At 33.3% G+C, this 13,148-nt stretch overlaps 1 protein-coding gene across 5 annotated transcripts in view; it reads left to right on the forward strand.

The window, feature by feature from the left end:
• Window positions 1-7,150, forward strand: part of LOC138709358 (probable protein phosphatase 2C T23F11.1) — a 38,073-nt gene extending 30,923 nt beyond the window's left edge. For all 5 annotated transcript variants that reach the window (XM_069840076.1, XM_069840074.1, XM_069840075.1 and 2 more), the window contains one exon: window positions 604-7,150. In XM_069840076.1, the coding sequence (XP_069696177.1) occupies window positions 604-822 (219 nt within the window). In that variant the 3' untranslated portion in view covers window positions 823-7,150. The remainder of the gene's footprint in view (window positions 1-603) is intronic.
• The last annotated feature ends 5,998 nt before the right edge of the window (window positions 7,151-13,148 follow it).

Genomic DNA, 13,148 nt, shown 5'->3' on the forward strand with positions numbered 1-13,148 from the left:
AAGTGAGAAGAGACAGCACATAACACCTGCACCGGCACCTTGTTCTCTGGAGATCAAGGATCCGTCAGTGTATAAATGAAGCCAGTTTTGTGGAGGATATCTAATATTGTCTCTAAAGGCAGTTGTTTTAGTATTTCAGTGTTTACTTCTGATTTTAGTATTTCTTCTGTTAAATTTAGATTATATTCTATATTTAATAGAGTTAAAGGGTTTGGTTTAATTTGTAGGTTATTAATTGAGAGAGCATTTTAATTATTTCTGCTGTTTGAGATGGTGTGTGTCTAGAGACTATTGATAGAATAGCTGCTTTGGAGTCTGACAATATAACTGTATTTTTAATTTATTGATGTGGCATAGAAGATTCCTGAGACTGTGAAAATTTGTTCAAGATAATTGAAGTTTGTGGAAGGGCTAGAGTTAGGATAGCAGTGTTAGAGATTCATAGATATGGAAGAAACCAACAACCAGAGTTTTGGATTGGTTAAGATTTTGATGAATGTAGTTTCTTCAGTAAAACTAATTCATTCCAGTAGTTTTTTCAGAAGTATTCTAATAATTTGTGTTTAGAGGTTACAGTTTCAATGTGTTTTGTATGTTGTGCAGGAGGTGGTTGAGTTTGTTCGCTTGCGTATCGGATCTGGGATGGACCCAGAGGACATCTGCGAGGACCTGATGACTCGCTGCCTTGCACCTGACTGCCAGATGGGTGGGCTCGGCTGTGATAACATGACTGTAGTGTTGGTTTGCTTCCTACATGGGAAGCCATATGAGGAACTGTCAGCCCGCTGTGCCTGTTCTGACCCTCCAGATCCCTCTCATTAACTTCACCTAACATGGAATATTTCGTTACTCAGCTACCAAAACAAAAAACAAAAAAAAAAAATTGTGTATATAGTCATTTGATACCAAACTGTGACGTGAGTAATGATAATACAACAAATTCTGTTGGCCACATTGTAAATAATCTGTTTTTATTTTTTGGTAGCACATACAAGCAATCACAAGTGTTCATTTTCATGCAAAACAATTGGGTTGATTTTATTAGATTAGATGAAAACTATCAAAGCAATGTGGTTTAGCTTTTGTAACCAATATTTTAACAGTTGTATTAGTCGTTCCATATTTGCTACATATTTTTATAATACTCGGACGGTCTTTAAAATAAATGAAAAACCTGTTTGATATGTTACGTAGCAAATGGCATTTAACTGTTAGGTATTATTTTTAGCAAGTTCGGCTTAAGGCTTGCTTTGCAATCAGGAGGTACCTTGTTCAAATCTCTGCTGAGACGTTTCTGTCCTGACAGTTTTGTTTTCTTCCGCAGTACTGAAGTTAAAGCTACATGTCAGGATAGTGTGTTCAAATCAGCACGTGACCACATATAAAAACACCTACTCTTACTAATAGTCATCCTGAGTAGTGTTACTAAATTGAAGCTGAAAACCCATTAGTTTCAGTACAGTTATGATACTTTTATGTCATTGACACAGTCAAATATGGGGTTTATGTGTTTACTTTTAGTATGTTAATCAAACATTTAGTTTTGTATATATGCGTGTAATGTTTGGTTGTGTACATTTCTTTGTTAAATGCAGAGAATTCTTGATTTTATTTTATATATTGGTAATTTATGTGTCTAATTTATAGCAGTTTACAGTTAGTAATGGTGATAATCTATCTAAATTTGTTTTCTTGTGTGAATTACATATTTTTACTGTTACTAAGTATAAAATTTGCTTGGTTTAGTTAATTAATTTTAGTAAAAAATTAAATGCAAACTCATATAGACTTCCATTTCTTGTTTTACAAGAATAACATTTCTTATTGTGATTTTTCTGTTATCACTTTCGAACTTAATTTTTATCTTTAACATTAATTGTACAATAGAACAAATATGCATAAATATTTTCTCTGTCGTATGATATTAAAACAAATGGAAATTATTTTAAGTACAAATTCACACGTTTTAAGACGTGTAGTTATGTTTTAAGTAGCGTTCCTCTGTAAAATAAAGAGAGAAGTCTCTATAAAACCCTTACATCAGTTATTTACATAACAATAAATACTATTTTGTCATTCAGACGTGGTGAGTCATAGTCCACACTGCAGCGTGGCTCACCATTTTGCATCTGTTTGCAGTAGTGTAATTAGCATTTAGATAAGTTATTTTCTGGTCTTTTTGTAGATTGTACCTGTGAACTACTATTCATTTATTTGTTTTATTCTAATGTGTTAGGTTTCAGATAAAAACATTTTGTTCCTGCATTATAAGTTTTATTACTGTTCTATAGAACAAATATGTTTTAAAAGAGAATTTCATTATAGCGAGAGAAATTATAGAAACTGTTGCTACTTGAAAAGCACGCAGTTTAAATTTTATAAGGTGCTATTTTAAGAGACCGAAGTGCTTATAAAGACCTGTGTAAGTGAGAATGGGACACAAAATCGAAAGGTAGAAGAAAGTCGAGTCAGCAGACTTCAAGTTCATATGATTCGCTGTGAAATGCATACTTTTATATCAGGAAAGAAGTTGAGCTAATAGGAAGAATAGAAAACAGAAATCTTGTACTTCCGAAAATAATAATACATTATGTACCTACAGAACATTAAACATTAAGATGTTTGATGCCTTCTGGCTAGATGGGAGATTGGATTCTATTAAAATTTGGAACAGGCATACAAACTAAACTGAAGAAATGGGATGGTATCTGTGTGCATCTCAAGGTTATCATGCTCCCCTTTGGAACTAGACTAGACGGCAGTTCGGAAGGCGGCTGGCTGCTATATGCGCCGTAGCATTTCTGGCATGTGACGTCACAAGCTTGTGCAGTAGAACCAATCGGAATTATTCTGTAACAAGTACTTCCTGAGTTTATTTGTTCACGTGTGAGTGTTTCAATACACTGAATAAGTAAAACTGACATTTACTGTGTGTGTGTGTGTGCGTGCGTGCGCGCGCGTTTTTTTTGCACAGGCAGGTGCGGAAAATATTGTTTCAGGTGTATAATTATTTTAAAAACGTTGACGAGCAGAACACTGCCAGCCATCTTGATGCTGGCTGCAATGTTGCCAATGTGCAAGAAATGACTGCAGAAGCATGTGGTGTGGGATTGAGAACCGTGCAAAGAATACTGTTAGTGAAGGAAACAGGGTTTGTTTGGTGTCATGCTTACAGTAATCAACGGCTAAGTTCATTATTGTCTTTTGATAATTTAAATTCTCTCCTGCGCTATTTGTATCACATGTGCGCGTGAAGTATGATGTGACAATGTTGTATGCTGCCTTGCCCTCTCTATCTGTCTCTCTCGACGCAAACGCTAGCAGACTACTGCCTTCTGAATTGCCGTTGACTCTAGGTATCATGGGGTGAGACCAGGTTGAGAATAATGGATTCTTTTACGAAAAATAAATCTGTAGTATGGTTTCCTACAGTCGGAAATAAACCTGGGGACTTAAAACATAAAGACCTTAAGAAGAACTTTTGAAAATTTAATCGAGTGATATCATAAGCTAAATTCTCAAAATAGCCTTTACATTGTTTACATATAGTCTTTTTATATTTCATTTTATTTTATTTTAATATTGATTTATTTTACGATGCTTTGTCAACTGCAATAGTTATCTAGTGTCTGGGTGAAATGAAGCTGATAATGCCAGCAAACTGAGTTCAGGATCCAGCACCTAAAATTGCCCAGCATTGCTCTTGATGGGTTGAGGAAAAAACCCAGAAAAATCTCAACCAGGTAACTTTTCCTAACTGGGCCCGTTCATTTCACAGTGAGACATGCTAACCATTACTCCATGAGAGTGGACTCCTGTTTTTTGGTGTCTGACATGTAATTCTTCATTGGTGCCCTTTGAGGTGTGAAAATTCCTCTGCTATATTAGCGGCGCTGTTATTCCTGGCGTGACTCCTCTTTGCTTACGTCTTAGTAAGTGAAGGCTCTATAAATTCTAGATAGGTAGTATCGTTCGCCATTTTTGTTCTTTCGTTGCCGAGTTACCTTACGAGGAATCTATTTGCCACACTGTTAAACATTATCATGTCGTAGCTCCTATGATAATAAATCAAACGCACTGTAATTTAGCAAATAATTGAGCAGCAGATAACGTCTTCATGTGCTTTCTGCGAACGCCAATGAAAGAGCCAAAATGACGGGCGATTATATTAAGTATTTATCGAGCCTTAAGAAATGAATAACGTCTTCCTCAGCGAATCACAAGACGCACACATTTAAATGTAGCCGACCTGCAACGCGATTGGCTGCCGGAAATTAGAGTGACGGGACTATAGTAATCATCTTTGACTATCATTGTACCATCAGGGTAATAAATTTTGTCTTGCAGATGTCCCACCTCAGAAATGAAATTAAATTCTGCTAGATGAGCAGAATTTATAAAGATCTAGTTGACTACATCAGGAGTGTTGAAAACTAACAAATTATTTAGCAGTATTTGTGTCTAGTACAATTTCTTCTTACTTTCATCAAAATGTATGATTTTTAATAATGAACGTCCATAGCAACATATTCAATATCCTTATCAAAATTAATATTTCATTAAGTTTGGAATGCTATAGCTGCTCGCTATTTATTTGTTAATGGTCAAAACATTAAACAATAATTGGTACAAAGTCAGTAGCAGTTAAGTCCACTGTTGTGGAGTAACAGTTAGTGCATCTGGCCATGAAACGAGTGGGCCCAGGTTCAAATTCTGGTTGGGATTCTTTTCCATTAATTTATTTCTCTGCATCAAAGTGGTTACACTACCGGTACTGAAGTTGTTCATTGTTACTGAGTTGCAAGGTGACAGATGGCTTCATTGGCAAATAGATGGACATTAGATAACAACCATATTGCAGTAATTCATCTTCTGTCTATACAGTAAAGAAAACCTCTTCATATTTTATCAAATTAATTTCTTCCTCGGTATGCCATCATTTCTTCTTCTATTACATTTATAATTTAAAATAAATTTGACAAGAAATGAATTCACTTTATTTATACTCATTCACTTTTTTGTGTTCTTATTTATGTTATTCTTTAATTAAAAGTTATGTAGTCACTGTTTAGTATCGTCATTCGATATTACATTAGCTCTGAAACTCCTACAGCACGAGGAAATTTCGTCTCAGCTATCACAGTGATTCATTTGTTTTTTTATGCGTGACTTCAGAACAATATACCGTAATTACACAAATACACCCAGTTAGAGCCTTATAAAATTTCAGCTGCTTACCTTTATACAATTTATGTTTTAGTAATTTAATGATTATTTCACAGTTTTGTTTCTTTTTCTATTTTGTTTCATATCATATTTAAATAACATCTCATTCTAAATAATTAAAATAATTATTGCTATAAATTTATGTAAAAAGATTTTCGGATATCACGAATAATTATAAAGACGACTTACGTGTATTTCATGTCTCTTGCTATAATGGGATTCAGCTGTACCTTTTTTTTGCCCATGAGAATGAAATTTACTGGAATCCAATAAGTGTTCTGGAACAGCTTTATATGAATAAGATTCCGTGAATTTATCCATGGTGCTTACGTACTTTTGACTGACATTGCTTGATATAAGTGCAATATGTTTTGATATAGAAGATGGATTAATCCTGACATTCTTGTCTGTATCAAAAGCTGTAAGACATGTAGCAAAGGAAAGATCACTGTGTGTTTTAATGCTTAAATGGGAAATTTTGCACTGTGCTACAATGATCCACTTTGCAATAGTGTGAAAAAGTGTCTTTGGAAAGCTGTCCTATGTATGTAGCAGAATTGCCTAGAATTCTTACCGTATTCTATACAGCCAAATTGCATACCTGCTGTATTGTAGAGATACTTTATTTGTGGTAAATATATATGATTATTCTCAAAATTATGCTGGCACTTACGTGAGCTATTCTTGTGCTGTTAGAAAATCATAATGAATGTGGGTTTAATTCTTAATAACTACAGTGCTACAACAATTTGAATCTTAAGAAAAGTAGTATTGTGTTAATTATGAAATAAAAAAAAAATACAAAAACAATAAAACCTTTGCAAACATTCTGCTTCATTAAATCACAAGTACATACTTTCAGTACAAAATGTTCAAAGGTTTTTCTTGAAGTTTGATATCTTTTTTGTGTGATTTGATCTCAAAAAGAACTCTTATTTGATTCACAGGATAAAAAATAATTAATGCTTTATGAAAGTTTCTCTTTATTTTTGCAAAATAAAAAGAGAGAGAGAGAAAAGGTTACACCACATTAAAAGAATTATCTTCTGCTTTAATGCCCCTGGCTGCGTGTTTCTAAATCACGGTCAGTATTATAAGATAAAATGCAGTCATTGAGCTGATCATAAGGCACACCCATGACTGGTCTAACTACATTTCATGAGACACTGAAGATAAACGACTTTAAAATCTGATTTACAGTGTTGTAACTATTTGTCAATATGAGAAATAACTGAGCAATTGTCCATTCATAATGATATCAAGAATAAGATTTGTAAGTGCCAGTATATTAGGATTGCCTCCTTGTTTTGTTCATCAAAAGCATACAAAATTCTTGTTATCATACATTCATTCATTTCATTCCATTTCTGTTATATCTTCCTTAGAGTTCGTCAGTCTCGGGAGTTCATACTTAAAATTTGTGCCAAAACATGTGTTTATAAAAAATAAATTCTTATATTTTATTCTTCCTCATTAGCTGTAAGTTGTATAAACGATTGATGATAGTGGCAGATGATCTATTAGATTTTTAGCAATATAGTTCCCAGTTAAGACAGAAATGTTTCTGTGAAAGCATGTATGTTAAAACATGTTTCAGAGTTACAGTAAAGAAGACGCCATAATCTCATAACTCTTGGGACTTTCGTTCAGAACTCTGTTAAAGTTTTCTGATTGGTGAGGACTGTATATAAAAAAGTATTGTGATGCTATAAAAAGAATCGAGATATTCACGGAAATTACCCTGACACCGAAGAAATGGTTTTTGCATTGCCATCTGTCTGTATAAAGCGATTTCTCCTAAATTATATGTTGTATTTTGTTCATATTTAGTTTCTACAAGTGAATTCGAATAGGAATTATGTACGTAAAATGTAATCATTTTTATCAAAGAATAATTAAAATAGCAATGGCGATTTACTCAAAATCAGCTGGAACGATTTCTCCCCTTCTCCTCCCCCCAAAGTCTGTTTTTACATGAGACAGAGTGGTAAATAGAGGTGTATAGACAGTATGTTCTTAAACCCATTTGTGTGAAAGGAATTACTTTTTAAATAATTAGGACTCCAGTCAGAAACCTCTTTAGAAAATAAAAATAGAGCTTAAAGGTATCCATGCAAATCGATTTGCAAATTTATCTTTTAATACCTCTATAAATTTTGAATATTGATTTTCGTGAATAGCAGAATAGTAGGTATAGGTCTCGCAAGCAGGGAATACCGATGGAAGGAATGCAAATGAAATAATGTGATAAGAAAGAGCGGGCGACAGGAAAGGTCACAAGAGAGCTTGAACGATATTCAAGAGTACAGTCGGAAGAGAAAGGACACTGATAGAATGTCGCGTTGTGATAGTTACATTAAGACTCTAGTTTGTTCCGTTGCATGTGAATATGTCTCTTGTATCGCATGGTATTATTATTTCATTCGTAAACATATATTGCACGTTTAATTAGCTTCGAATTTTTCTCTTGCTACGTTCTTTATTTCTACAGCGATGTCCTCATTTGTTCATCTTGTTGGAAGAAACAGTACTTCCATTGGCCCGCACCTCTCTCCCCCTTGGCGTGCCTACATACACACATCAAAACAGATAGCAACATCACCATTGCTTTTCGGTAATCGTTCCTTGCGCGAGCTATATTAAAAGTGATTCTAATATATAAATAATCATATTATGTCAATATTTACAATAATTACATAGATGCATCTAATTGAATGATATAAATGAAATTAAATATCTTTTCGGAATTATACAAAAATGTATTTGTGTCCAATGCAGAAAACGGAAATTTGATTTGTGTTTACAGTAAATTATTTTTCCGAGTGAGATGACTCGGTGGTTAAGACACTAGACTCATGTCCAGGAGGGTCACATTTTCAAATCTCGGTGTTGGCCAGTCTGATCGTGGTTTTAGTAATTTCCTCGATCATGAAATAATTAACAAATGCCATATTGGTTCCCACTAACTGTACAAAGATATAGACACTCTTTTGCAAGACATATCTGCTCACTGTTCAGGTAGGCGGTAACACATGTCAATGGGCAGATCTATAGATGGCAGCAAAATGGATTTTCAATGAGTCCTTTCCAACAGACAGCCGCTATATAACGTTGAAGTGAGTGGCTATAAATAAAACCGAAAATAAATTTAAAAAATAGTAAATAATAATAATAATAATAATAATCAGGGTGTAACATTATAAAGAACTAAATTTTTGCAAAATGTGTAATTATGTATTATCTTTATGACACAAAGTTCTTTAACTTTGATTCATGGACCAAACACAAGTAATCAGCCTTGATTGCTGTGATATTGGTTATAATCTTTTAATCCAGATGTTTTGTATCTGAAGTGTCCAAAATGTCAGCCTCAGTAATTAACATATTCAGTCCCAGCCAAAGGTAGGTTAGCCAGCTGGGGTAAATAAAATTACCCGCCATTTTATGGTAGATAATTGTGATCTATTGTCATATGAAAAGCTCCAACAGTTTCGCTTTATAGTAGGTCTGGTATTGTATTCTTTTGCAGAAGTTCCGCCCATTTTTATGAGTGCTCAGTTGTCTTAAGAATATAGACCATTAGGATTTGAAGCTGGATTTGATTTTTAGTTTTGCTGAACGGAAGCTGAAACTAGTTTTCTTGGAATTTAATATTATATTTCCTTTTTGTCAAATAGTCCGCTTCTTCTTTACCTTTTATATCAAAATGAAAGAGGATACATTGTAATGTGATTTTTCTCTCCCTTATAATCATCTTTTTAATTTTAAAGACATTGGCTTCTTAAAATTCATTAGTCTGTATTACTGAGTTGAAGTCACTGAATATAATACATTTCTCAATTGAATGAGGATAATAAATAGAGTTTCTATTTCACCATAACATTTCGTCTTAAATTTGCATACTGAAGTGTAGAACTTAAAGAGTTTACTGTAGACACCACCTCCCACATATTTATTATATTCCGTCATGCAGATGTGAAGCTATACGTCATCTGAGTGTGAAGTATGTTAGAATATAGAAGAAAGAATCGTAATTACAGTGTGTTAAAGTCTGAAATATCACATTCATAATTTCCATTAGATTTGCAGTTTCACAGGTTCAAGAATAATAAAGATCTTACCACAGAAGAGGCGTAAAACTGGATATCCAACCTTTTTTTTATCTACACACAAAAAAAATCATGTTTTTAAATAAAAAGGTTTGAGGCACAATTTATCAGCTGTTTCTTGCATTTATTGAAGTTCACTTTGCAATAAAATGGAAAGGATGGGGGGGATAAGTAAATTATTTCTTTTACAGCACAATGAATAGAAAAAATATAGAATTTAATGACCTTCTATAATGAAAAATTTAATTTAAACTGAAACAGTTTTGTATTATTATTATTATTATTATTATTATTATTATTATTATTATTATATCATCGTGTAGGTCTATGTGTAAAAATGTTTTGCGATTCTTTTTCTTAAATTAAGAGAGCGAGTGGCATAACACAGCTGGCCACAACAGAGACTTTTTTAAACTTAGGAAGAATTTTTGATGTCACACTGTATTTCTGAAACACATTTCTGTTATTTTCTCTGATACATTCCGAGTAATGTTTGCTTTCAAAGTGAATTAGTTTGCTTTTTGTGTTGGAAGTGAACTTAATGATGTGATAGTATTCAATTCTAATGCATGCTATCATGTTATGTTTGTGTTCATTTTCTTTGTAGCATAATTAATACCATGTTTCGATTTCTGAAATCAAATTGATTCGTTCATCACTCATACATAATTGTGATACCAAATATAAATATTTTGTTGTGAAAATTCATTTTCATTTCAGTATTTCAAATACAATAAACTTTAATTATAATGAAGAAATTGCTAAGACACCTTTGAAAGGAAAATATTAAGACGTACGTAGGGATTGGTTAAAGAAATCGAGTTTGCAGAACGAAATATAACAAGGAACTATATATGATCTGTAAAAAAAGATATGCTTTTCTATAGCTGCATCTACATGGTTAAATTTTCCATGTGTGTATGCATGCAATCTGGAGAGAATATTAAAAGAATCAAGTTGAAAAACACACATTCAATTAAGATGTATGCAGATTTTGTGTCTACATGGTGTGTCGTGTTGAACGTCATCTTCACTACACATACATTTTAATTAATATATATTAAACGTCAATAAAATACTTTGGCCTACTTCATTGTCAGAATTGTGGTTGAGCACTTCATAGGCACTCATATTTGTGATAATCTTCAATAAAGCTAATCATACTTGCAGCTATTTTCAGCTTAAAAGTCCACAATTACCAAAGAAAACAATTTTAAATTTCTTCATGGTTACCTAGAACAATCAGCTCCCCACTATATGCCATTGTTGAACGAAATGATGCACAAGATACCCATTGGCGATGGTTAGCTTTCAGTTGTTGCATGCGTTCTCATTTTCATGAAAAAAGGCATGCACAATTGAATATGTTTCATTTACTCTTGCATGCATTGCTTCGATGTGGAAAGTCTGCACCTTAAAACAGTTCAATTGAAAAGACAGCAGTGGACAGGACACATCCAACATATGGGAAAGAAATGAATCCCAAAGAGAATTTTGTATAGTTATGTTAAAGGCAAACCAAGGAACAGATGAATTGATGTCATAGAGGAGGATGCTAGGAAGATATTAGGAATAAGGAGTTGATGAAGAATGGCACAATTTGCATAAGACAGACACATATTTTGGAGAGAGGGAGACCAAGTTCCGATATCGAACTGATGCACTATAGAAGAAGAAGAAACTTCGATTATATGGGCTAAAGAAGACCAAAAATGAACCACAAATTTCCAGCTAATTATGAACCATATTTGAAGCTATTTTTAGAAAATACAAATTTTATAAATGACTAGTAGGTCTAATGATATAAGACATATAACAAGCATAATTTATTCAATTATCAAATACCAAAACCTACACTAAAATGTCTTGAAAAACATTTGCAATGTATGATACATTAGTTTTTCGTAATGAGTTCTTTTTTCTATATGCAATGCCCCTTACTTTCTAAGCAGTATGGTATGAAGAGGAGTGGATTCTCTTCTACTGTGTAACCTAGCTTTTATTCTAAAACTATGTTTACTTTGTATTAAACATACCTAGTTTGAAAAATATTGCAACATACATATCAACCTATACTATTTCGAGTTTATTTCCATTATCCATTTAGTTCATCACTCTTGATTTTTCTTTCCAAAGTCAAGAAATCAAGTAAAAAAATGTGAAACTTCGGTATCCTCCCCAGAAAACACAGGGAGAGAAAACGTACTCATAGTATATTACGATACAAGGTTGGAACTGCCTTTTCCTCGATTTTGTAATGCACTTCACAAAGTGTATTGTACAACATTTTTTAAAATGTACTGTAAATACAATATATATTGCATTTAAAATTTAGATCAATATTATTCCAAAGCCTTTGCAAAACTGCACTGTAATGGTAACTAAGTAACAATGGGTCTATTTCAGTATAGTTTTATTATGAAGAATGTTGAATCTTTCATACACTACTTTTAACACTTGAATATAAATAATTGATTAAATGGCGATCTTACTCGTGTTAATTATGTAAACATGTGCGGCTTACACACAACGGGCAGCGAAGTTGAGATGACGCCGAGACACAGAAGGCTCTGAGGATAGTGTCAAGTAGCACTGAAACAGCTGTAAGCCGCACATGCTTACATAACAAGAGTAAGATCGCCATTTAATCAATTATTTATTAAGAATGGTTTCCCTAGCAACAAGTTTGTGTGGGAATTCTAACTTTCAAGGCCTAATAACTGTAAATACAACAAAAAAACACGATCGTGCAACAATATTATGTTGCAAGAAATCAGCTTCAGTTTCATTCCACCATTGCTGCATCCATGTATTATCACATTTATCCTACTTCAATTTGGTACATTGTTAAATGAAGATATAAGTAACACGTATATCATCACCATTGTCGAAATTGTGATTATCATTGTTATCATCATCATCATCACCACCACGAATTAGCACGAACATACATAAATGCAAGATGATCAAAACAAGAAGTCAACAACATTAGAGATAGGGAACATTTTCGTGACTTCAAATTGTAATATTCAAAATAAAACTTGTTTGCTTCAGTTTCAGCTTCGTAAGTTTACCACAGTACTACATAGAAAGTTTGGAATTCAGAATGATAACAGTGTTTGACTGTCCCTGATGTGTTTCCCCCGATATGAATTTTTAGAATGCAATTTTATTGTCTATCCTTCAAAGTGATCTTGCTTTATCGGACTAAACACCAATTCTATCATACAAGAAGAGTATGAGTAAATCCTTGAGAAGTGTTTCTCAAACTGTTTTTCTTTTATTTTAAATTTGTTCTTTATCCACTTGGCTTCACAGTATACCCCTTACATACAAAGTGATTCACAAAGTCACACAGGCGTTTATGGAGCCTGTTTCTGAAATAATTTTGTTAAAATATATACCGTATTTTCTCGAATACCCCCGTGCACTTTTTTTCCCCCCCCCTCGAAATATGCATGTAAAAAGTACGAGTGCGCGGCTTATTCAAAATGAAGTTGGCAGCATTGCCCGATTTTCCTTCCGCGCAATTTCTTACGGAAGTAGTTGATGCCATTATCTTCGCGCGCGGATATTTTAATTGTTAACATTGTTAATGTTAAATGGCGTTTGGATTACATATTGTGTCAGAATCAAGTTCATGTGAGATAAGTGTGTAGTTTGTGCATCGTATATTTTCAATGGATTCGTGATGCATGGGCAAGCATATTGCTTCCTCTAGTTAAAAAGAATTTTGACAAGTGTAGCATTTCCAATCAGCTGGACGGAACAGAGCACGATTGTGTATGATGAAGCTCAATACGTAGTAAATAT

The sequence above is a fragment of the Periplaneta americana genome, chromosome 11, assembly GCF_040183065.1.
Source record: "Periplaneta americana isolate PAMFEO1 chromosome 11, P.americana_PAMFEO1_priV1, whole genome shotgun sequence".
Taxonomy (NCBI): domain Eukaryota; kingdom Metazoa; phylum Arthropoda; class Insecta; order Blattodea; family Blattidae; genus Periplaneta; species Periplaneta americana.